The sequence below is a fragment of the Spodoptera frugiperda genome, chromosome 3, assembly GCF_023101765.2.
Source record: "Spodoptera frugiperda isolate SF20-4 chromosome 3, AGI-APGP_CSIRO_Sfru_2.0, whole genome shotgun sequence".
NCBI classification, from domain to species: domain Eukaryota; kingdom Metazoa; phylum Arthropoda; class Insecta; order Lepidoptera; family Noctuidae; genus Spodoptera; species Spodoptera frugiperda.
In genome coordinates, this window is record NC_064214.1 from 6,704,520 (window position 1) to 6,726,846 (window position 22,327).

The 22,327-nt window shown below is 42.9% G+C and overlaps 2 protein-coding genes and 1 long non-coding RNA gene across 6 annotated transcripts; 1 reads left to right on the forward strand and 2 right to left on the reverse strand.

Moving 5' to 3' along the window:
* Positions 1 to 777: 777 nt before the first annotated feature.
* Positions 778 to 2,811, reverse strand: LOC118274094 (cytochrome P450 6B6-like). The gene is made up of 2 exons (XM_035591457.2): positions 1,376 to 2,811; positions 778 to 1,242 (listed from the first exon to the last, which is right to left on the reverse strand). The coding sequence occupies exons 1-2, from the start codon at positions 2,736 to 2,738 to the stop codon at positions 1,049 to 1,051; spliced, it is 1,557 nt and encodes a 518-aa protein (XP_035447350.2). The 5' UTR covers positions 2,739 to 2,811; the 3' UTR covers positions 778 to 1,048.
* Positions 2,812 to 3,452: 641 nt separating this feature from the next.
* On the forward strand, positions 3,453 to 7,120 carry LOC118274251 (uncharacterized). The gene is made up of 2 exons (XR_004783466.2): positions 3,453 to 5,501; positions 5,588 to 7,120. It is a non-coding gene; the product is annotated as an uncharacterized LOC118274251 (long non-coding RNA).
* On the reverse strand, positions 5,608 to 20,618 carry LOC118274249 (hemicentin-2). 4 transcript variants are annotated; one of them, XM_050706917.1, is made up of 7 exons: positions 20,448 to 20,618; positions 13,431 to 13,486; positions 10,378 to 10,526; positions 8,331 to 8,535; positions 8,044 to 8,219; positions 7,785 to 7,944; positions 5,608 to 5,732 (listed from the first exon to the last, which is right to left on the reverse strand). In XM_050706917.1, the coding sequence occupies exons 2-7, from the start codon at positions 13,477 to 13,479 to the stop codon at positions 5,608 to 5,610; spliced, it is 864 nt and encodes a 287-aa protein (XP_050562874.1). In that variant the 5' UTR covers positions 13,480 to 13,486; positions 20,448 to 20,618. The 4 variants fall into 4 exon arrangements, with proteins under 4 accessions (XP_050562874.1, XP_035447580.2, XP_035447579.2 ...); XM_035591687.2 differs by having other exon boundaries at positions 20,435 to 20,617; XM_035591686.2 differs by lacking the exon at positions 20,448 to 20,618 and adding an exon at positions 20,279 to 20,428.
* Between the last annotated feature and the right edge of the window lie 1,709 nt (positions 20,619 to 22,327).

The following is a 22,327-nucleotide window of genomic DNA, read 5'->3' on the forward strand; positions in this document are numbered from 1 at the left end:
GCTGTGTGATATCGTTATCATAATTACAAAGATATGAGATAAGAGGAATGCCTCCATACTACACTGTACCTTGTTCTGTACAATTCGGTGTAAACATGTACTTTGCCCGCGACTATAGACTGCAAATACTCTCAATCTATGTATCTATATTTTATACTTATGTTTAATTTCTAACAACAAAACCCATTTCTTTCTTGCCGTGTAGAGTCTATTGAAACCTACTATTTTACTATTTATTATTCAAACCTAAAAAACTGTAATGTTACGTTAATCATGATAAGACTTCTTATTAAAATTAAAGAAACATGCTTGAATGACGAGCTCTTCTCAGACAGGGCATACAAACTTTGACTTTAAAAAGTTATTTTACAATTTTAACGTTAGACATCGTTAGTCAAGCATATAGCATGCCCAACCGATGTTGGCTTTCTGCAACCAGGGCACAAAACATTCACGTTTAAAATCGATGTTGTACTCCAACAGATTGCTAATACCAAAATACGGTGCATCCACGCACCTCGGTCTGCTGTAGCACACGCTGACTCCACCTTTGACTTGACTGAAGAGGCAGGAACAAAGGAATTCCAATGACGCATACTCTTTGTTGGCCAACAGGGAGACGTTGCACGTGGAGGTTTTCGACAGTTAATGTAGTAGAGCGAGCCGGCTGTTACAGTGAAATATAAAATGTGTGAGACGTGGTAGCCTCCTCGGCTTCTCATCAAGTTTTGTTCATCAACAATGTTTGTAGTGGTAAAGTATAACACAATGAAAATATTTACTTCTGTGTATAAGGTAAATTATTTATTGCAATCATGATACACTATATACAATTGTTATCACTATATACATTATTATTTATAACATTTTCATCCATCAACATTCAGACTTCCTCGAATCTTTCAAAGCACATAGAAACACGCCAATGATTAGACTGCAACCACTTTTACAAACACTATAAACGACTATACTCCACACAATATATCACCCTGTCTCACACATAGTGTCCAACCCCATTGTCCATCCCTGCCACTACCCGGGAGTACCATCACACTGTCGGCGCCACTGACGCGGGGTTCCTCGCTGTGAACGCGAGCGGCAGTCCGTGTTTGATGCTCTGTACGATGCCGGACTTCGGCTCCACCACCGGGTGGCGCAGCGTGGAGGGGCCCGGCGCCACCGTGAACCGGGACAGCAGCGCCGCCAGCCCCGCCAGCGACTGCATCAGGCCCAGGCGAAGCCCTGCAACACGAGACAACACCACATGAACTCCGGGTCACTACATAATAAAATGTTCTATATATTGTTAAAATATATAGGTAACAATATCTAAATCAGATAATGAAAAATAATAATAGCCAAGAAAAACACTCACCTATACAAGCCCGAGGGCCGTCCCCGAAGGGAAGGTACACGAACTTGGTTCTGTCGTCCACCTGGTCGGGCAGGAACCGCTCGGGGCGGAACACGTGCGGCTCCTCGAAGTACTGCGGGTCGTTGTGCAGAGCTTGCAGGGGAATCACCACATTTACATCTGGATCTATCGTGAGATCCAACTCTGGGAATGTATATTTGCGCGCTGCTTGTCGCATCAAAAAGCCAAGGGATGGGAACATTCTCATGCCTTCCTTGAAGGCGCACTCCAAGTATGTCATCTCTTTGATAGCGTCGTAGCTGAGCTTATTGTTGTGTTTCGCCAGCACCCTGTCTATCTCGTCCTGCACCTTCTGCTGCACCTCCGGGTGGTACGCCAGCTGGTGCAGTGTGAAACTGGTCGCGGAGGAAGATGTCTCGAAGCCAGCTGCGAAGAACACAAACACTTGCGCCGCGATCAGTTCGTCTGTCAACTCCATGGAAACTGTCTCCGCACTACCATCGGGGTTAACTTTTTCTACAGATTCCACCACCATTTTTCCTTTCTTTTTACACTCAAGCAACAAATCAATAAAATCGTTCCTACCCACTGGCTCGTAATTCCTCTGTCTTAGTATTGCTGTAACCAAGTCAAACATCGGCTTTTCTAATCTTTCTAAATATTTTAAATTCTTACACGCTTCCGGGAACATTTCTTTAAGCATGGCTACAAAAACATCTTTTGCTTTAAAATCAAATATGGACACTCCCAATTTTCTGAAAGCGGAATCTTCTTCGTTGAGTGAATCAGCGTCTAGACCAAACCCACACGCGCCGATAAAGTCAGTAGTATAGCGCGCCATCAGGTCCCGCGCGTCCATCTCGCGGTTGGCGGTGGCGGCGGACAGAGCGCGCGCCTGCAGCTTCTCCGCTCTCTCCACGATCAGTGGGAACATCGCCTTCAGCTTGCCACTCGTGAATGCAGGGGTAATGCGCTGCCGCAGCATCCGCCAGAGGTCGCCGTCGGCAAAGAACAAGTTCCGCATCAAAGGCTCAATGGCTGTCTTATGCACGTTTAAGCCTCGAGGATAGAAGTATTGGAAGTCGGTTATAAGTATGCGTTTTACTATCTCTGGATCACGAATCACGAGCTCTGGAGACGTAGATCGATAAAATCCCACTACCTTCTCTTTTGGATATTTCCAGTACGCATCGACAGCCATCTGTGTAATACTTTTCTTCATGAGGTAGGCTGGCGCGTTGTTCCCGACGAAAGGAATCGGTTTGTCATGTTTGACTCCTTTCTTCTGCCAGTAGGAGAAGCTGCGCGTGCCGTACAGGTAGAGCGCGGCGAGCGCAACCAGCGCGATGGCGACTGTGATCATGCTGAGCGGCGGAGCGGCGGCCGGCGTGTGAGCGGAGTGTGCCGCGGCTGTGCAGTGTGTGCCGCCGCCGCGCCGACCTGTGCTTATATCACTCGCTACTCGGCGCTATCTCGCGATTCGCTTATCATCAATCTTGCAATAATACCTATGTATTGTTACTGTAGGTGGTAATTAACAATAGAATAATATGGAGTGCATAGAGTGATAAACTAGAAATATTTTTAAGACAAAGTTTCTAAACTAAAATGGCACCAATAATATAATTAGAACTTAAAACGGGATATTTACCATGTTTATTAGTTTTTGAGAGTTTCCGATATTTCGGCACTGTTGCAAGTGCCATCACGGATGAACTCACTCATGCGCCATGATAATGCCATGAAACTCACAAAAACTAATAAACGTGGTAAATATCTCAATTTAAGTTCTAATGATGCGTTTAAGACAAACCTACTTTATGTAGATACAATACTTGTGTATATTTTAGTTATAGTTTGACTTGTTACCAACAGATTGTTGCGCGGGAACATGTTCCAAGCTATCGGTGGTTAGGACTTAAGAAACCTCACGTTATCGTGTTGGAAGAACTGCCTTTTGTATCAGGCCCTTGCATTCGTCCATCGACGGCTTCCCGTGTAAAGAGCCTTGATTTATTCGTATTACGTCAGTAAGACTCTGTTGTCATCATACTCGTCCAATTGCATCTAATCTCGTTTTCATATTATGCTTATCTTAAACTTTCCATCTTGTTGTGAATTGAAAAATAAATAATCCCTTACACTATAGCAGTTGTAACTGTTCGTAGAAGTCTCTCAATTATTACAAGCACACGTGTAAAGCTGTTGCCATCAACTTCTGCCGAAGGTAATACATCCTGCATAGTACAAGCACTGTGCGCTACTGTACTTGAATACTAGAGGGGGGGGAACACATTCCCAGCCCATGCTTGTGTATATTTCCTCACATAGGCAAGTAAGTTCGGGCACCGGGCACTAGGCGCTACGCATTGGGTGCAAAGTAAATAAATCAGAAGTATAATATGACTCCACAGACAATTTGCTAGCCGCTGTTTCATTGAGTAAGTACTTTATTTTTAACTTTTTTATCTAATCACTAATTATGTTATTTCTTTCATAAAATTGAACGCAAAATCTCGTGATAACAATGACTGAGCAAATTATTAATTTATATTTGCCCTTTGGAACGTGAATCAGCGGTACGTGCAATCTCAGTACAGCTTGCATCACCTGCCAGGGCAAAGATTGCGCCACATACTAAAACCACTTTAACTTAGACCCCGTGTCCATGTGGTTTCGGTTTCCATTTGCGGGTCAGAAAAGTATTATTTTAGTTAAAAATATAATTGATGTATAATAATTTATGAAATCATTATTAAGTAATTTAATATTGTACAAGCATCGGAGGTAACACGGCTACGCGGCACTCATTATACAAAACTGAAAAAGGCATACAAAGATCAAATTAATTGAAATTGTCTACCTATCTACATCATGAAAATACATCGATGGTATGTACATAGACATATACATATTGGAATTGGAATAATAAATATACCTACGCCTTACGGACTACGTGATACGACCTACGAGCTACGCGCTACGCGCTACGAGCTACGCGCTACGAGCTACAGGCCTCGTGGTGCGCCATACGAATTACGCGCTATTGTCAGTTAATAATAAAGTAATTTTGTTGAAATCACCCCCTATTACATGGAACTTATAACACAAATGGTGAAAAGTGGGTGTATAAAATTTATTTCGTTACAAGTGCGTTGCCGGCCTTTTGGGGGTCAAAATTTGTACCTATGTTTAAAAATAAATGATGTAGCCCCTAGGCTGTAGTCAATATTTGAACGAAGCTATAATCATGGGAGACGGCAAAGCAACAACCGCTAGTTCCCTGTAACTAATAAAATGTTAACTACTTTGGAAAGTAAACTAAGCTACATCAATTTTATTGTAAAATAGATTGATAGAACAAGGGAGGAGCGAGTGTAACATAGTATATTGTACAGCAGTCGGACTTTGAGCCCGGTCCGCCAGTCACCGTGACCAGCCAGCATGCAACGACCTTCGAGCGATGACGTTTGACGATTTAGTTTGTTCATGCTTTGCCCTGACGATGTATTGCCGCCAAGAACTACGCACATGGACCTACATGACCTGCGCCCCGCCTGGTGCCTGCTGTCCACGGGGTCTCCCGGTCCGTGCTCCGTTGGCGCCGCAATATTTTTCCTCATCAGTCGTCTTTGGACGTTGCATCACACACTTGTTTCGTTTCCCAGAATCAAGTTCCGAAGGTTAATTATTTGTTGTTGTAAAAAGTGCTAGCTCAGTGTTACAGTGCGATTTATTTTTATTTCATTACTTTACCTGGTACTATCTCTCGCGCGAGATATTGGAATTCAACCTACTAGATAATACAATCGATAATATGTAATAATGAGTTGATTATTATTTTAAAAATAACATCAGCTCCGCGATATTGAGTGCAGATAAGAGTATTAAGACTGAACAGTACAAAATATAACAAACAAGAGCACGCGGCAGTGCTCGCGCGGACACACAGACACTCGGAGCTATTTATATTGTGGTGTACGTGCGCTGTGCAGTGTACGGGTCCTGGCTGGTTCGTGTCCCATGTGCCGTCTACTGTAGAATCAATCTAGACAATCAACTCCATCACTGCGCATGTTGTAAATATTTGGTGACAAGTGCCTGGCACGGGGTCTCGGCTCTCGAAGTAAGTAAATGTAAACGATTGTTTCACTTGTCCACTGAGTATATTACACATATATTTACAATATTTACAAGACTCAAAATATACAGAATGCAAGACAGTTCCTCCATCAGCGCAGCAGCAATAGTATCACAAGCAGTGCGCCGCACCGCGCGCCCCCAAATGCGCCCCCGCCCCCTGCGCCCCCGCCCCGTGCTGCCTCCTGGTCCCGCTGCATTGCCTCAGCTCGATCGTCTGCAAATAAGTATAAGTACTCAGTATTTAATTTAATACACGATTACTTTTGTTTTTTTATTTTTTTTACTTTTCATCATCAATTCAAAGATTCAATCAAATGAATTGGGAGCGTGGGGATGAGGGTAATAAAATACGTGTTGTCATATACAAAGTGAAAGTGCTCCATGTTTCGTCTGTCGGCATGCAATGTTAAATATCTTGAACCTCGTCGTCATCGTCATTCTTCTTTTCTGCGCTGAACATTTGGAATTTCTAAACTTTTACAAAGTAAGTATACAATTATATAAACTTTAACGTTCTAATGCGATTCTATTATTTACTACTATTTCAGCACGAGTTAATCTCGTTTCCAACCGTTTTGTAACGTAATTGACAAATACATAATTGCACACATTACTAGGCATCTTGGAAGTCTCTTCATATTAAGTATGACGGTATGTATATAATCGTGCATCGTCATCTAATTTAGATAAACGTATGTAAAAGATATTAAAACTTCTCTACATCTCCGATATCAGGGAACGTCACAAAGAGGTAATATGTTATCCTACTACTGTAGGTACAATTAGATACATGATATAATTGATAGCACAAGTAGTGAGACGTTTGTAAGTACTCGTATATGTACTTATACTTAGGTATTGTAGAGAGGTGTTAATATCTACATCTATACATAGTATAAAACAAAGTCGCCCATTTTGTCTGTAGTCCCTTCGTATGCATAAAACTTTAAAACTACGCAACGGATTTTGATGCGGTTTTCACTAATAGAAAGAGTATTTTCTCCGACAGGTTTTTATATATAATTGAAATACATTAAAACTATATTAGCTGAGTTATAGCGATTTATGTCCAAGAAGTCAGAAAAAAATCTAATTGAAGATTGCATTTGTGCGTGCGCCGCTTATACCGTTGGATACAAGTAAGAACAATGTATAGCAAAAACATTGGTCTTTATTAGTTCTACAAAAAAGTCCGCGATGACATATATCCAGCTTTTTTATTTAAGTCACAAAAACTACTTTTCTGTATTAAAAAAACATTTAATTCGTTGGGTGATGTTTAACTGGTGATATAACCAATAATACATATATCCTTATCATAATAAGTAAGTTCATCATCACGAGCATTTAATTTAGATTATTTTTGCAGTTTACAGTGTGTTATTTAGACATATAGTTTAGGAGATATCACGATATTAGTATTGCGGCACGGTACGGGCCGGCCGCGGCGGCGGGGGCAGCGTCCCTATAAATAGCGCGTCGGCGGCAGCGGCTCCCCATTAGCACTTTGAAATTGGAAGCGATCGGACGCGTTTATTTATCGCAGCTCTTTGAGAAAAATAAAACGTGCTTTTCAGCGCGACAACAATAATTGTATGATAATAATAGGTATTGTATTCTAAGGTTAGTATTAAATCGCATTTATTTTTGATATTTTCTATTAAGATTTTGGTTAAAATTTAAAGTTAGGTCAATTTAATATTAGGGAAATAATTAAAAAAAAAATCGTAATTTAAGGTAAGATAAGTTCAGAAAAAGAACTTAATAGAATAGGTAGGTACACAACGTTAATCTTCTAAAAATTAATTGTTTTAAGTAAATAAAAAGTAAGTAAAAGTAATAAAATGTAGAATGTAAATAATTTAAAAAGTAAACAAGAAAATAATAGTTAGATGTATATGTATAACAAAAGTAGGTAAGTACATAAAAAAAACAAAAAATATAAAAAAACGGTACATAAAAAATAAATAATATTAAAAAGTAGGTACTACGACTTTGATCTATACATATAAGACAAAAAAAATCTGTACATTACTTAAATATTTTTTCCAAAAACTGATAGGGGGCGATCAAAGAAGAGTCACAGAAACCAAAAAACATTTTAATATTTTAAACGCGGTTAAGGGAAAGAGAAGTTATTGTGAATTGAAAATTAGTATCCAATATGTGTTGGTGCGTTGACTGTATTTGTCGAAGTAGCGGGATACACGCAAACGAAGTTGCGCGGGTCAGCTAGTATTTCATAAAGTAATGAGACAAGTCTCACCATCGCCGAGGCCATCGACGTGCAGCGTGAGCGAGGCGGCGCGGCCCGCGGCGCTGCACGAGTACTGCCCCGCGTCCGCCGCGCGCAGCGCCGCCAGCGTCAGCCGCGACTCCACGCGCGCCGCCCACCGCGCCGTGTCCAGCGCCACGCCGCGCCCGCCCTGCACACACAATTATAAGTAAACCTGCACACACGACGCTCGGTACTCCGCTCGCCTCGCACTGCTCGCACGCGTGCTCACTCTATAGTCTATACGGACCTGTAGGCTGATGGGCAGATTTCCCTTTTGCCAACGAATGTCAAGGTCTGGCAGCGGCAGCTGCTGCGGCGGCGGCTCGTACCGCGCCTGGCAGGCGAGCGTGGCGGCGCCGCCCGCGGGCGCGCGCACGCTGCCCGCGCCCAGCACCGACACCACCACCTCCGGCACCGGCTCGTCTGCAACACACGCACCCACTAATATTGCCCTTGCATTTTAAACTTCAACATGAGATTGGCATGTATTATGTTGTTGTACCGACCAATATAATCATGGCAGACGGAACTCACCCACTACAGTAAGATTGAAGAAGAGGCTCATCTTGGGCTCCGTGTTGACCTGGCACTCGTAGCGGCCCGCGTCACTGGTGCGCAGGCGCTCGATGCGCAGCGAGTGGCGCGCGCCGGCCGCGGCCGCCGACACGCGCGCGTCCGCCGTGAACACAATGCCCGCGTGCGACAGGATCTGCAGGTCCCGCGACCGCACCCACGACACCTGCACACACACACACACACATTACAGGTCACTGTACACGTTGAGCACGCCGACTTAAATTAACACTTTAAACGCCACGGGGGTCACCGGTGACCGACGTTAGCGGAGGATTTGCGTTCAACAGTTGTCTATTGGCAGTCAAAGACATATTTTTTTTTATTTTTTTAGAGTATCTACCCTACATGTACAATGGGAATGATAATATCTTTTTTATCTACACCGCAGTGAGCGATATTGTTAAATATTAATTTTAAATATATGGACGCGTGGAATAATGTACAAGTTGACACTACAAGTGTAAAGTTCTAGTCGACTTATATTACATGTCTGCTGGCGCTATATCTGTCGTCAACTAATGGAACTATAAAGTTCCAGCAAGAGATGGATTAAACCTAGCGCCCTGCAATATAAGCACGGCAATGGCAATTTATTTTGGCAGTGTAACAAGGGCAATATTAGCTCTGTAACCTGTAATTTAATGGTGATCCCTTACAACCCTACAACCTTAGACCTTACAACTCCTGCAGCAACTATTTTCGGAATAAAATGTTTACTGAGGAATAGTCTAAGTAATTATCATCATAAATATAGGTACCGCACTTAAACGGATTTGACTTATTTAAAAGTTCCTATTTAAATTGATGAATGACGCCTAGCGCCATCTATTGACCAGATAAGTCGAGCGAGTGACCAGGCGCTGAGCGGCAGTTGTATCTGCTATAGCAACGTTGTACCCACCCACACGCTTCATGAGTGTAGAAAATGATCAAATGATCTCGATGTTACTCCGTGCCGGCCTCACTGTAGTGTAGCCTCACTTGCGACCTCCTCTCACCCGCATTTATTTATTATCTTGTTATAAACAATTTTGCCGAAATGGTTTCTTTAAAGCTTCATAAGAATTTGGAAGATTAAAGTTTATGATAGTGATATAGTGAGCGGTATTGGCAACGCTAGCTTCCGGGAGCGCAGCAGTAGGCGGGCGGCGCGTGCGCAGCGGTCGCTGGCGCGTGCCGCGTGCCGCGGGGGAGCGAGTCGATGACCGGCATTTTTGAAATCGCTCGCGATCACTGTCAGGAGGACAGTAATAGCCGCGCGTGACGTCACGCGAGAATCCATCGCCCACACCCCGCACAGCACGGAATCATCGAGCGTGGTGTCATCGCGCACCGTCGGCAATTCATTCCGGTGATATTTCGAGACCACAAATAAAATTGTTTACGATACGATCGGCCTTATTTCATTCGGAACGAGTAATACGCCACAATGTCGCATTCATAAATATATAAGTATTATATTGCTACGAAAAAAATGTATCGTATTTATCGCAGACAATGTGTACTTAATTCATTCTCATAAAATTTATTTAGGGTTACATGCACATTTCATATTTTTTAATTTAAGTACTATTACTTTTTTTAAGTACTTCAAAGGGGAATATCAAATAATTTTATGAACCCAATTACACCCCAGCGCGCCACTGCCTGCCCCTCGCTTTACATTCCACACAACATTTGGTCACACAAACTTGCACCAGTACGTACACCAGAGTGCGTCACATCTGCTGGCCTCTGCCAGAACACTGTTCTAACTCTATTAAATTAAACGTAAACACAACATACTTATAACAGACATATGCATAATTATTATATCTTGTCTGTAGTTGATCTTGTTGTGCTGTTCTTCGATACAAACCGTTGACAAGTTCGCGCGCTTCTTCTTATTTGTCATTGGAAAGACGAAAGTTGACAACGAAGTTAATACAACGATAAGTACCAGTAAATTAATTTGTAATCGTATTTCATGAATGTGTAGCGGCAGAGATGGAAGGCATGCACTGACCGACTTGTCACGCAGGCGCAGCACGCGGCAGTCCAGCGTGGCGGCGTGGCCGGCCGGCGCCAGCACCGCCGTGCGCTGCTGCGGGGCGAAGGCCGGCCCGCCGCCCTCCAGCGCCACCACCTCGCCCTCCGCGCACCATCCGCCCTGGCCTGCGAACCACACATCAATGTCTTTATCTCCACTTCTCCTTTTATAGAGTTTCGTAGGCAACAAGGAACCGTAATCGTTTCTTCATGCTTAGCTCACCACTATTGGAACTAGCGAGTGGTAATTGGGCCTGAGTACACGTTGATCACCCGACATAAAGACTTACTTTATTTTAATATAGACTGACTGCACGGTTGGTGCGGTGGCTGGGCAACTGGCTGCCGCGCAACGGGTAGCGGGTTCGATTCCCGCACGGAGCAACTCTTTGTGTGATCCACAAATTGTTGTTTCGGGTCTGGGTGTCATGTGTATGTGAACTTGTATGTTTGTAAACGCACCCACGACACAGGAGAAAATCCTAGTGTGGGGCAACGTTGTTTAAAAAAAAAAAAAAATATGGTACAGTAACTCGCGCACTCAGAGTCATTTAATGGTTACTTAACCTAGTCCTTAGCAATTGTTTTCCATACAAAATCGTTACTAAAGAATAGTTTAAGTAAGCATTAAATGACTCTGAGTGTGGCAGTAAATGTAAGAACCTAGTCGTTCTTTCTGACGTGTCACGTGTCGTACAGTGTATCTAAACTATCATCAACATGTTCGTATCCTCCATGTGGCCTGGCGCCGCGCAGCAATCCATGCGACATTCAATTTAGTATATTCAGAGTAGTTCCAAGAACCGCATAGTTTACATTGTTCCCGGCGAGTGAGGGCAGTGAATCAGAGCCGAGCCATCTGGTGGGCAGTCGGGCCGCGCCCCGGCAGGAGTACGGAGCATGACGTCACGGCCCATTCACGGGCAGCGGATGTATGTCACATGCATGTGTAGGTAACTACTTGCTTACACGACTGTAATACATGCGAAATGCAGGCGAAAGTATTTTTATTACGGATGCCGCGAATATTCCGCGACTCACGACTGAAACTGCGGCAAAACATGCGTAGGTGCTGCGTCATGTGTGGCGGTCGCTACATGCAATACTAGGCACGTTGATGGTCACATATTGTCATCAGAAAATTGTGTCGCAAATCAGATTGACTCTTATTGAAAACTGTTTCCCTAGTACTCAGATAGTTCACATACCTAAAGAAGTGTCAAGAGTTACCCGGAATTAACTAGCTGATCATCAATAAGGGGTCGATTGCTGGTGCATTCAACAGCTGCAGTTATATGCACGTGCTCTAGCTGAGTGAGCACTGAGTCAGGCGGATGCGGGCGCAGCACACGTGCGCATGCGCCCCGCACGCTGCAGGTGCATTGTACTGGTACAGCGACAGGGTAACGGTGCAACAATGAACAGCTGACACATCGAAGTGCTCTGCATACGGAGGGTAGCAAGGGTGCAAATTAAATAATTCATAGAACTTAATGAAATTGTTGGCTTTTTCCAAAACGTTTGTCTGTCCGTCAATCGGACATGTCAATGTTACTAGGTACGAGTGGGTATCTAGTATTGTTTATGGACTGGGCCCTAACCCATAAACGTAATTACCGCAACAATTTCAAATAATTTGTGACCGATCTCGTATTTTTTCTTACACATTATTATAACATTAACCTTAGGTAGTTAGGCCTGGTCGTAAGTGGCGCCAAAATAGAAGCAATTAACCGCATTGTGACATTGCCGGTTCAGATAGTGGAGTAACCGCCCGAAATAACGCCACGACCGCGTCGCCTCCGCAACTAGCACCAACTACGAGCGCCCAGCGACCAGCGCCCCGCTACACCTCACCACACGAAGCACTATGTTACAAATATAACGTATCACTTATTATATTAAAAGTGAAGCCACATTGTATGCAATTTAATTATAATTCATATTATAAAAAATATATAATATATAATGAAAGAAGAACAAAAGAAACGCGGTGAAAATAGTATGTGATGATTTGTCCGACGACTTACACCAAACATGTTGAAGGGATATTTCAGGTCACAAAGTTTACGTGTATAATTCCGTCATTTGTGATGATAATTACTCGTATATTTTGGCACTTTCGACATACAATCTACGACTCCACTGAATAGGGTGCTTTGCAAAGTAGCTTAATTAATAAAGCTGGACGAGGCACAAAGATGGATTGTAATCTGGAAAAGCATTTTTGTATGGGATCGACCGTTAAACGAACAGACGAATCAATGCAATTAGGCGAAGCATCGCAAGAGTAGTTCCACGCCGGTTTCTGTGAGGCCGTGCTCACTTAGGACTTATACTATGTTAGCCTGTTACCCGAAAGGAATCTACTGCTTACGGGGCCGCCACGTCGCGACATCGGTCCCTTGTGAGCCGTGCGTGACCCACTTCACCCACTTCTAGAAACGTATTTCTCTGTTTTGTGATAGAAACTACATACCTATTACTTGTAGGTACATAATTTCTACAAGTGCCTATAATAATATTCCACAACAAGGCAATGGTATAACTTAACAACCTAAAAAGATTAGCACATAAAATAAGAACTCATTTCTTCGAGCAATACAAAGACAACACGGTGAAGATGAAAGGAGCGCTAGCTAAAATGTTTACACGCAGACATATTGCGGCGCCAGCGCCAGCGGCACACTTTGGAACTAATGCTGTGCCGACACTAGTGTGTGATGAAACCCGCTGTCACCAGTGGGGCGGAGCGGGCGGAGCGGGCGGGCAGAACTAGTGTTCATTGTATCAGGTTCAAACATATCTGTGTTATTTTGTTACATTCTTCAAGTGTGAACAATCAAGAAACCTTGTACCTAGCTAAGTTTTTAGCCCCTAAAATGACCCACTGACCAAATAATCAATACTAATTGATGTAGGTTTTCTAAGGCGTGATATGCGATCAATGACCGCGACCACTGACCTGACTACAAACAAGTTGGATCACTCGCTAAGGGTGCATGCATGCAGTATAAGTGGCGGCGGTACCTGTGAGCGCCGGCAGCGCCGCCAGCAGCAGCAGCGTGGCCGCGCACATCCCGCACCTGCACACACACACACACACATCACGTGTTTATGGAATACGAGCACACTTCATGCACTTCTTTACACGTCACACGTAACGAACAGATGGGTCCCTGCAGATAAGCAATCGCACTCACGCATAGACAACCACAACACCATAAAGTTACCTACAAGTGCGTTGCCTGCTTTGTAAGGGTTGGGAATTAGTTACGATTTTTCATTTCTACTTTTTGTATATTTTTTTTTAACAATCACTTACTTACACATTACGGCACGTGATGCCGCTATACAATGTATACCCACTTTTTCACCATATGTGTTATAAGTCCCATGTAATAGAGAGTAAGCCTATTGCCATATACCGGGCACATTTCCAGACTCCGCGCTACTACTGAGAAATTTTCGAAATACCGAAAAAAGCCCAGTAATACTTTGCCCGACCCGGGAATCGAACCCGAAACCCCTCTTCCGGCAGTCGCACTTGCGACCACTCGACCAATGAGGCAGTATACAATACACTACTTACTTACAGTGTACAATACTTTTTGTAGGTATATATCTTATATTAATGTTGAATAGATAGGCTATAATGAAAAAATATTATAAATCTGCGTTTAAAAAAACCGACTTCTAAAAACCAAAGAAATAACTATTATTAGTCACTGATAATCTGATAAGTTACCCACCCACCATAGCATACTATGCACCCACTGATAGGTTACAAGTCGGTGCCACAAGCCCCTTACAATATATATGTCGCAGTAAGTTTATCAATTTACGAAAATATGGACGTAAAATATTACAATTTATCACCCGTTTAGAAACCTACGAAAGTTTATAAACCTTCTAGTAGATTGATAACCATACGGATCTTGTTATTTTCCGGTGACATATATAAAACTTAGAAAATGGTCACAGTCACAGTGATACTGTGTGATAGAGTTGTATACAGCTCAATATAAGGTAACTATTCCATGTTGCACGAAATGGAAAAGGAGTGGTGAACGTTTGTACGATTGTTGAAGGTGACGTTGATGAGAAGAATGAAGATATTTCTACAGTCCGAAGTCTCTGTGCTCGCGAGTGGACACTGCTTTAATTACCGCCTCGTCCGAAATATATACATCCCACAAAAACATTTCATGTTAAATGTTGCCAAGACGAGACCATATAGCTCGCACTGTCAAAAAGTAATCAGATCCCGTGTAGAGCCAAGTTTCTAACCTATAGGGTTAGAAACTTGGCTCTACTCTCTCTCTTTTGAACTGGCGAGTCGGCCGCACGGACTTTTTGCTATTCGTCATATGGGCTTGAGCTTAAAAATCTATTCAATCTTCTAAACTCTTTCCGTGCGGCCAACTCGCCAGTTCAAAAGAGAGAGAGAGAGAGCCAAGTTTCTAACCCTATAGGTTAGAAACTTGGCTCTACACGGGATCTGATTACTTTTTGACAGTGCGAGCTATATGGTCTCGTCTTGGCAACATTTAACATGAAATGTTTTTGTGGGATTTCATTTCTTTTTGTAGGTTGCTTATGATAGAAAGATAAAATGAGCGACAAATTCACCTACTAAACTACTAAATTTATAAGAAAATTGCAAACGTAATCCTAATACTTTTTATCAATGAAAATTAAAACACTAGTATCTAAACCTTTACCTACTAAACTACTAACAATTAAATATTAGGCAAATGGTTTTTTTCTCCGCGATAGCAAACTTTTAAATCACCGAAATATTCCGAAAACTTTTCATTCAACGAGACAACCGTCAACGACGTCTGCCCTCGCGCGTCTGCCCGCGTTCGGGTGCCGCGCTCGCTGACGGGCCGATTATTTTTAGCTACTGCGCGGGGACGAGGAGGCAGGCGGCGGGCGTTGGCGCATACTATACTTACGATGCTTATGTTCAAAAGTATAGGTTGATTAATAAACACTTACCGAAGTGAAGTGTAGTAATATTATTCATATCTAAGTACTTATGGGTAGGATAATGTTTTGATTTGATGTAAAGTTTGTGTTCTATGTACTTGTGTATAATTTTCAGATCTCAAGCAGGAAATAGGGAATTAAGTTTCCCTATTTCAGATTTTTACCCTTCCGCAGCCGCATTCAGACCTCTAGCGTCAAAAGTTGCGGAAGTCTCGAACAAACTTTCACCCCCTAGTTTAAGGGGTTGGGGGGTAAAAGTTCCAAGTTTTAGGATTTTTTTGTTGTTTGGGTACTAATACTAGCTTACATACCAAATTTCAGTTTTCTAGGACTTCAGGAAGTACCTTAAGAATTTTGTTGATCATCAGTGAGTGAGTGAGTGAGTGACGAAATCGGGGTATTTTAGATATCAATAAAATCTAAAGTATAAGAGCTATGCAATTGAAACTTAGGAGGTTTATTAAGTCTACCACTGACATTATATCCTGAAAATTTTGTTTATCTGGTATAACCCAAACTCAAGTTATGAAGGTTCAAAAATACGACGAACCGCTTCGAGAAAAGGTAGGTAGTGCCCTTGCGCTTGCGCTTCGCTTGGCTCGTCTTGGCGGGCACTACCGTGCCCCCAGATTGTTACGCAGCACGCAGCTTGAAAATTCGAACACCTGCACCAGTTCTTCAAAAGTCTGGCTTCATTTAGGAATTAATTTGAATTCAAATCGTAACAAATCACAGCAAACTGAATGGGGGCCAACAAGTCCTGCGTCAGCATCGACTTGATAACGGACAGTATGGAAGCAAGTATTTCAAGTAACAGGTATAAATCCCGTGACAATCCTGTTGACTTTCATGAGAAAATAGTGAATAAGTGACGTTTTATAAAGCCTTTTTTCTCTGTAAATGTCCCAACATATGTCTACTCAAATTATTTTTAAAACTTTCTTCGTTTAAACGTAAATCCCTGTAATGGTATTATAGTGAAGCGACGGGACTACTTGATGGAACTACGAGAGCAACCGCAGCAACAGCACGGCCGCGCGGTGGCGCCAGCGCCCGATAACGCGATGTTTACGACCACACTCGACACTCGACACTCGACACTCGACACTCGACACAGCTCGCATGGGAAGCTCGTCGGCCCTTTACTACTCATCTCTCTGTCACGACAGAACACTATCTAGATGGATCTCTGGAAGGATGTCATTATTGTAATCACATTGGTTTCAAAACCACGTCATTAATTTGTTTTTAATATGTATTACGTGTTGTGGTTGTGGACTAGCTTCTGCTCGCGATTACGTTCGCGTATAAAAGTGACCATATGATACATAAGTATGTACATACCTACACTTATGCAGATTTTTCATCTACCTTTGTTAATTTCACATGCAAGAGCCATACTTCGTCATGAATGGACCGACTCGACTGAGAAGACACCTCGTGTCTTATAGAAAACCACTGAAACAACAATTGTGTTTTGTGTGAGTGAGGCTGAGGGTACCGGAGGGTCGGGCATCCCCATCATCATCTCGGAAGTACCTAATACAGTTCCTCGTCAGTTAAGAGTTTGCAAGTAGTATTTTACCTGACTGTTTTGATTTTTAGGTTTGCCATCGCCCGTATTCTAGTGCCACTTATGAGCTTACCTACATATAGGTAATGACGTTTAGCGTCCTGTTCGTTTAATTACCTTAAACCGGTATTACGTGAGTGGCAGTAGTGTGTGTGTGTGCGTGTGCGTAGTGTGTGCGTGGCGGGTGCGCGTGCCGGCTATTTCAGCGCCGCTATCGGAGGGCCTGCAAATAGCGCGCCCAGAATACCGCGCAAAGGTTAGCTAAATATCGCACACGGCAGCGTGCCACGCGCCCGCGCCCCACGCGCCCCGCGCCCCGCCCGCGCCCCGCGCCCGCCCGCGCTGGCACGTACACTGCTGAAGTTCCGCCTGCTTCCGCTACTACACCTACGCGGAACGCTCCACACGACGTTTACGTTCGTTTGCTACAGTATTTACTACGAATCTCATCTCATGGACTCTACAAAAATGCATAGAAAATAATGAGTACCATTGCTGCTACTCGTATAGAATATAATAATCATGATTACATACATAGTATGTGTATTGTGTGTATCATGAATTCATGATTTCATTTTGGTCGAACCTTAGAACGGTACCAAATCCATTTCTCTCAACGTTGCCTTTTGTGAGATTTACAGGTCACCAAACCTCACGAGCAAAATGTAGAACTAATTACAAGATTTAGGGACGTGGGATTTTAATGTATACTGAGCCGCTTGTTTCATATGGAGACAAACATTAAGAAGTTTGAGTAGATAGTATTTGCTAATTGTAATACGCCTTGAACTGGATCACGCAACATTAAATAATTTAGGACTACAATTGTTTGGGTCGGTTGTAGTCGATGATGTTAAGCTACGCTAGGTAGGTACCTATTAAACAATTATAGTCAAAGTCAAAACTATATCTGCCGGTCAGTCCTCTACTGTATCTTCCAAAGTGTAGATTCCTACGGAGAAGAAGGAGCAGCGCTCCATACGTTACCTTTTTTCAATCAGGTTCACAATACAATTGTTTAATTAATTCCTGTCTCAGAGGTCGTTACACCCCGGCCACCATACAACCATCTCTCACTGATGATACTATGGAAAGCCAACAATCTACATCGAGTCTACTCTTAGTATGAAGTATGGGTACCGTAGGTACACACAACCCAATGTATGTATAGTCCTTAAATAGCTGTGGAGCGCAGATGGCAGTCTCTCTAATAAATATATTTTAATGTAAAACAGAGTTGGGAAACCGCCAGGAGAAGAAGGAAGTAGTTTCTACGAGTGTGGGAGGACTGTAAGCGTTTAGTGAGAGTTGTACGAGTAACGACATTATTTATCAGATCTCCTCAGACTCTATCATCCGATAGAGGCATTTCTTAATTTTCTAAATTACTGAATGTAAACAAGTATCTATCTATATCGAATGATTTTTCCCGCCCTATCTCTCGACCCTCAAAGAGTGGACTTATCTATTCTAACAGCAGCCCATGGTTGGGGACCCTTATAATGACGTAAATTTTTCTAAAGTTGCTGCCAACTTTTGAACGCATGCTTTACGTGGGAAAAAAGGAGTCGATTATTGGACTTTTGTAATTTCTGCCCCCACGGCCAGGGGGCCTCGTATAATTGATACGGCAGACTCGGCGCTAGCTTCGCCCCTGGGTTTAGCTAATAGTGTTGTATATGTGCCAACTAACTAACTACTAACCAACCACTTCAAAATAAAGTATACATGAGAATTAGTTATATTTTTACATCGATGTGTCTTTTATGCTACCGGTCTAGTCAGTCCACGAAAACGGTGGGGGTCGTTATTTGCAATCCTCATGGACGCACCTTTGCTTTGAGAGGATGAAAAAAGAACATTTGACCCCTACTGGGTCTACGTCAGGCTGATAATAATCTGGGGCTGTGGACTACGTAGCGGGACTTCGGTTCGAAAAAAAGGAACGGGGTGGTTTTTAGTCAGTAAGAGTCTGGCACTCCCTCTCACCTCACACAAGGCGGGAGAAGTTATTAGATGATCCCCCCCCCTCGAAAAAAGGTTGATAATAGTGTTTATAAAATTAGAAGTACTTAGTTACTTCTACGCCTAGTGCAATAATGTTCAAACAATATTACTGTCGTTACACTATACCTGTCCCTATTGCTGACACATAAGTATTACTTTTAATGTCCAATAGTAGAGTAATAAAAGAAGAACTTGTAATTTTTCCCCAGTCACTTGGATGGGCTTGTAGAGTTATTCAGATATACATACACAATACGCATGTCATATAGTTAATTTATCATTACCATTACCTAATCTCATTTATTTTATTGCTTTTCTTATAACAGGTCTCGACTTGTGTTAGGTGATGTGATGTGTGATCCTTTCTCCCCGCGGCCTTTCTCTACTCGCCGACTGTGGCTATTACATGTGGAGCTTGCTGCACTCCTCCCCTGATCGCTCGAGATGCAATGATACAGGCCCCGACATCAATGTTTATAGCCTAGCTCTCTACAGACATTGCACGACTCAAGCCCGGCAGGTAGCAGCCCCTGCTAGTGCACGCGCGAAGAGCCTCCTGCCTGCTCGCGCTCGGAGTGCACGAACTAGTACGGCTCTTCTCCCGGTCGTATCGATCCACAGGTTCATACGTGCGTGGACATAGTGCGAACAAGTTACTAGGAGTTCAGTCATCAGCCAAAAGATCCGACTCCCCTTGCTTGGCAGTCTCACTTGATCAACGAGGCAGTCAGCCAAGCGTTTTTGTTTTTATTTTCAGTTTTTTGCAAAAATCTCAGTAGACAACAGCTCGGAGAGTGGGATTGTGCCATTATTACCATATATAATAGGCTCTTCCCCTATTACATGAGACTCGATAACATAACTGGTAAAAAGTAAGAAGGGGTGAAAGCCTTTGCCGATCTCTTTAGTCAATTGTTGTATTTTTACAAATTTAACCCAACGAACACCAAAGGACCGCGGCAAGAGGAATGTCTGCTAAACCAATCTGTCCAACCACTCCTAAATTTAAGGAACGCCTAAGCTATGTCACATATAACAGTACGGGATTAGTTTAGGTGCTACGACACGCTAACGCTAAGTAACTTTTAGTTATGGTTTGGGGATGGTTAGTGAAAACGGCCATAAGAGTTTTTATAGACAATAGTATGCTTCGTATATGGAGCCGACTCGCTTTATGTAATTGTCAAGCTCTTAGAAAACCACGTATACCCGCCAGATACAATGTAATAAAGTGTATTATTAATTTATTGCCTTACACTGTAATGTAGTGCTAAACTTATTAATTTACGTTTGTATTGTTTACCTTATTAACTGTGGGTACCGAGTGTGCCACCGCAATAATCACAATTATCCATTCACACTTCGTTTGCACAGATTTTTTTTCAATTTGAATGTTTCGCCTGACCAACAAAGTAGGCAATCCACTTGGAACCCGAGCGTCGCGCAACACATTACTCACAGATAACATTTACCGGATCGCGCGCCCGCGCAAGCTCCGCGCTCCACGCCACTAATACGCCCGCTCTCGCTGCCCGCCGACCCGCGGCCCGCGGCGCACGCCCGCGCCCAGCCGAGCGAGCCACTAGCAAGTAGCTGTCCCGCTTACACCCGCTCGCACCGCGGCTGCACGACACTCTGCCTTGTCTTCGCAGTTACGACATACTCGACAACAGCAACACCCTTCAGCTGAACTGTTAGGCATCTAACATTAATAATTATATACATCGCGCATTTCGTGATGGATGAAACAACCGACGTTTGGCGCCCGACCCTCCAGCATGTAGGGATAGGTGCAGACCTGGCAAACCGCAACATAACATTTTCCGAGTTACTTACCTATACGTTCAAGAGAAATAGTGGCTTCTGGTAGAGTACGGGGCTTTTAACATAATTACTGCCTTTTCTAGGACTAGTTATTCTATGATTGTATAAAATGTCATTAGAATCGATGCAGCGCTTATATTATCTTATTGTGATACAGAATCACGTGAAAAGACTAACAGAGGTACAACTATTCGTCCGTTTTCGTCTACTGCTACAAATGGGCCTCGAATATTACATCACTTTTTATCTTTTTGCTATTAAATTATTTCAGTGGTTTAAATTTAAATAAGGATCCCAAATTGTGATCTATTGCGATCTCAAAAGTTACCTATATTGGTCCTAATAAAAACAAAATAATAAGATATTTTTGTGATATATCGTCGGCTAATTGCAACAAGTCATTATGTGACATATCCACAATACTGAGATAAACGGTATTTTAGTTTGAATCAGTTAACTATTGGTTGGTTGTTGATTTGCCCATATTATCCTAAATGTACTTACGTTGATGAAATTAGATTTTGTTTTGTCCACTATAAATAAAAACGGATTAAATATTTTTTTGCAGTTAATGATTTCTTGCTTCTTCTAGCCAACGATATTTTCGATGTAACAAAAAGGGGGTATACATATCAAATGCACGGTTTCTAGATAACATAACAAACGATACGGGAAGGGTTTTTTAAACTCATGTTTTCATGGTACCAAGTTATGAAATTGAAAATTCTATTTGAAAACAAGCGCTAAATGGCATTTGGCTCATAGCACATACCTACGTTAAATAGAGTCTTTTTTACCAAAAACTTAGTTACACATAACTATGTTTAGCAAAACTTAAGTTTAAACACCCGCATAAATCCGGGTTTACGTCAAATCGATTTCATCAGCGGGCGGCACCATCACACCTAAACTAAATAACAACAACTAGTTAGTAATAATAATAATAAGTCCGCAAGGCAGCTTGTGGCGAGCTGTTGGGCAGTGGCGACCCCACGGACCTGACTCCTGGGAGAGGCCCTACTTTTTAACTCCGGTTAGTACTCGTGACTATCCGGAGTGGCCTCTCCTACCTCACTCTTGCCTTAACCGGTTGGTTTGAGTGGAAATTCGCAAGAGTAGAGTTGCCTTCAGCTCCACTTGGGGGAAGGATGTATCCCAGTAAGATGCTGGTAGGGGTCTTGACCGTACTTCCGGGATTGCTCTGATAGCCGTGGGATGCCTCTCCTTCCTCAAGCAGCTCAACGTATGTTGCCCCCTTGTCGCTACATGCTAGCGGCCGTTTTCGGGGGCCCAGTAATTGAGTTTGCGAGTCACCCCCTGCCTGTTTATCCGTATGTATCAATATTGGTCAGGGACAGGGGCCATAGTTAACCGGTTAACTATTCCACAGCCACCTACACCCATATCCCTATCAATTCTTTTTACCATATCTCACAATAGTCCTGCATCAACCGGGAATTGTCCTTTGGTGTACTTCCATAGTGCATACAGGGATAATCGCCGGCTGATGTCCCATTACATTAAGATT

What these genes read in the sequence shown, in the direction of transcription:
- LOC118274094 (XM_035591457.2), bottom strand. Translation starts at nt 2,738, where the DNA reads ATGATCACAGTCGCCATCGCGCTGGTTGCGCTCGCCGCGCTCTACCTG. An exon ending in CGGCCCTCGGGCTTGTATAG is followed by an intron (nt 1,243 to 1,375) that starts GTGAGTGTTTTT and finishes CTCGTGTTGCAG; the next exon opens with GGCTTCGCCTGGGCCTGATG.
- LOC118274249 (XM_050706917.1), bottom strand. Translation starts at nt 13,479, where the DNA reads ATGTGCGCGGCCACGCTGCTGCTGCTGGCGGCGCTGCCGGCGCTCACA. An exon ending in CTTCAATCTTACTGTAGTGG is followed by an intron (nt 8,220 to 8,330) that starts GTGAGTTCCGTC and finishes CGTGTGTTGCAG; the next exon opens with ACGAGCCGGTGCCGGAGGTG. An exon ending in ATCTGCCCATCAGCCTACAG is followed by an intron (nt 7,945 to 8,043) that starts GTCCGTATAGAC and finishes TTGTGTGTGCAG; the next exon opens with GGCGGGCGCGGCGTGGCGCT.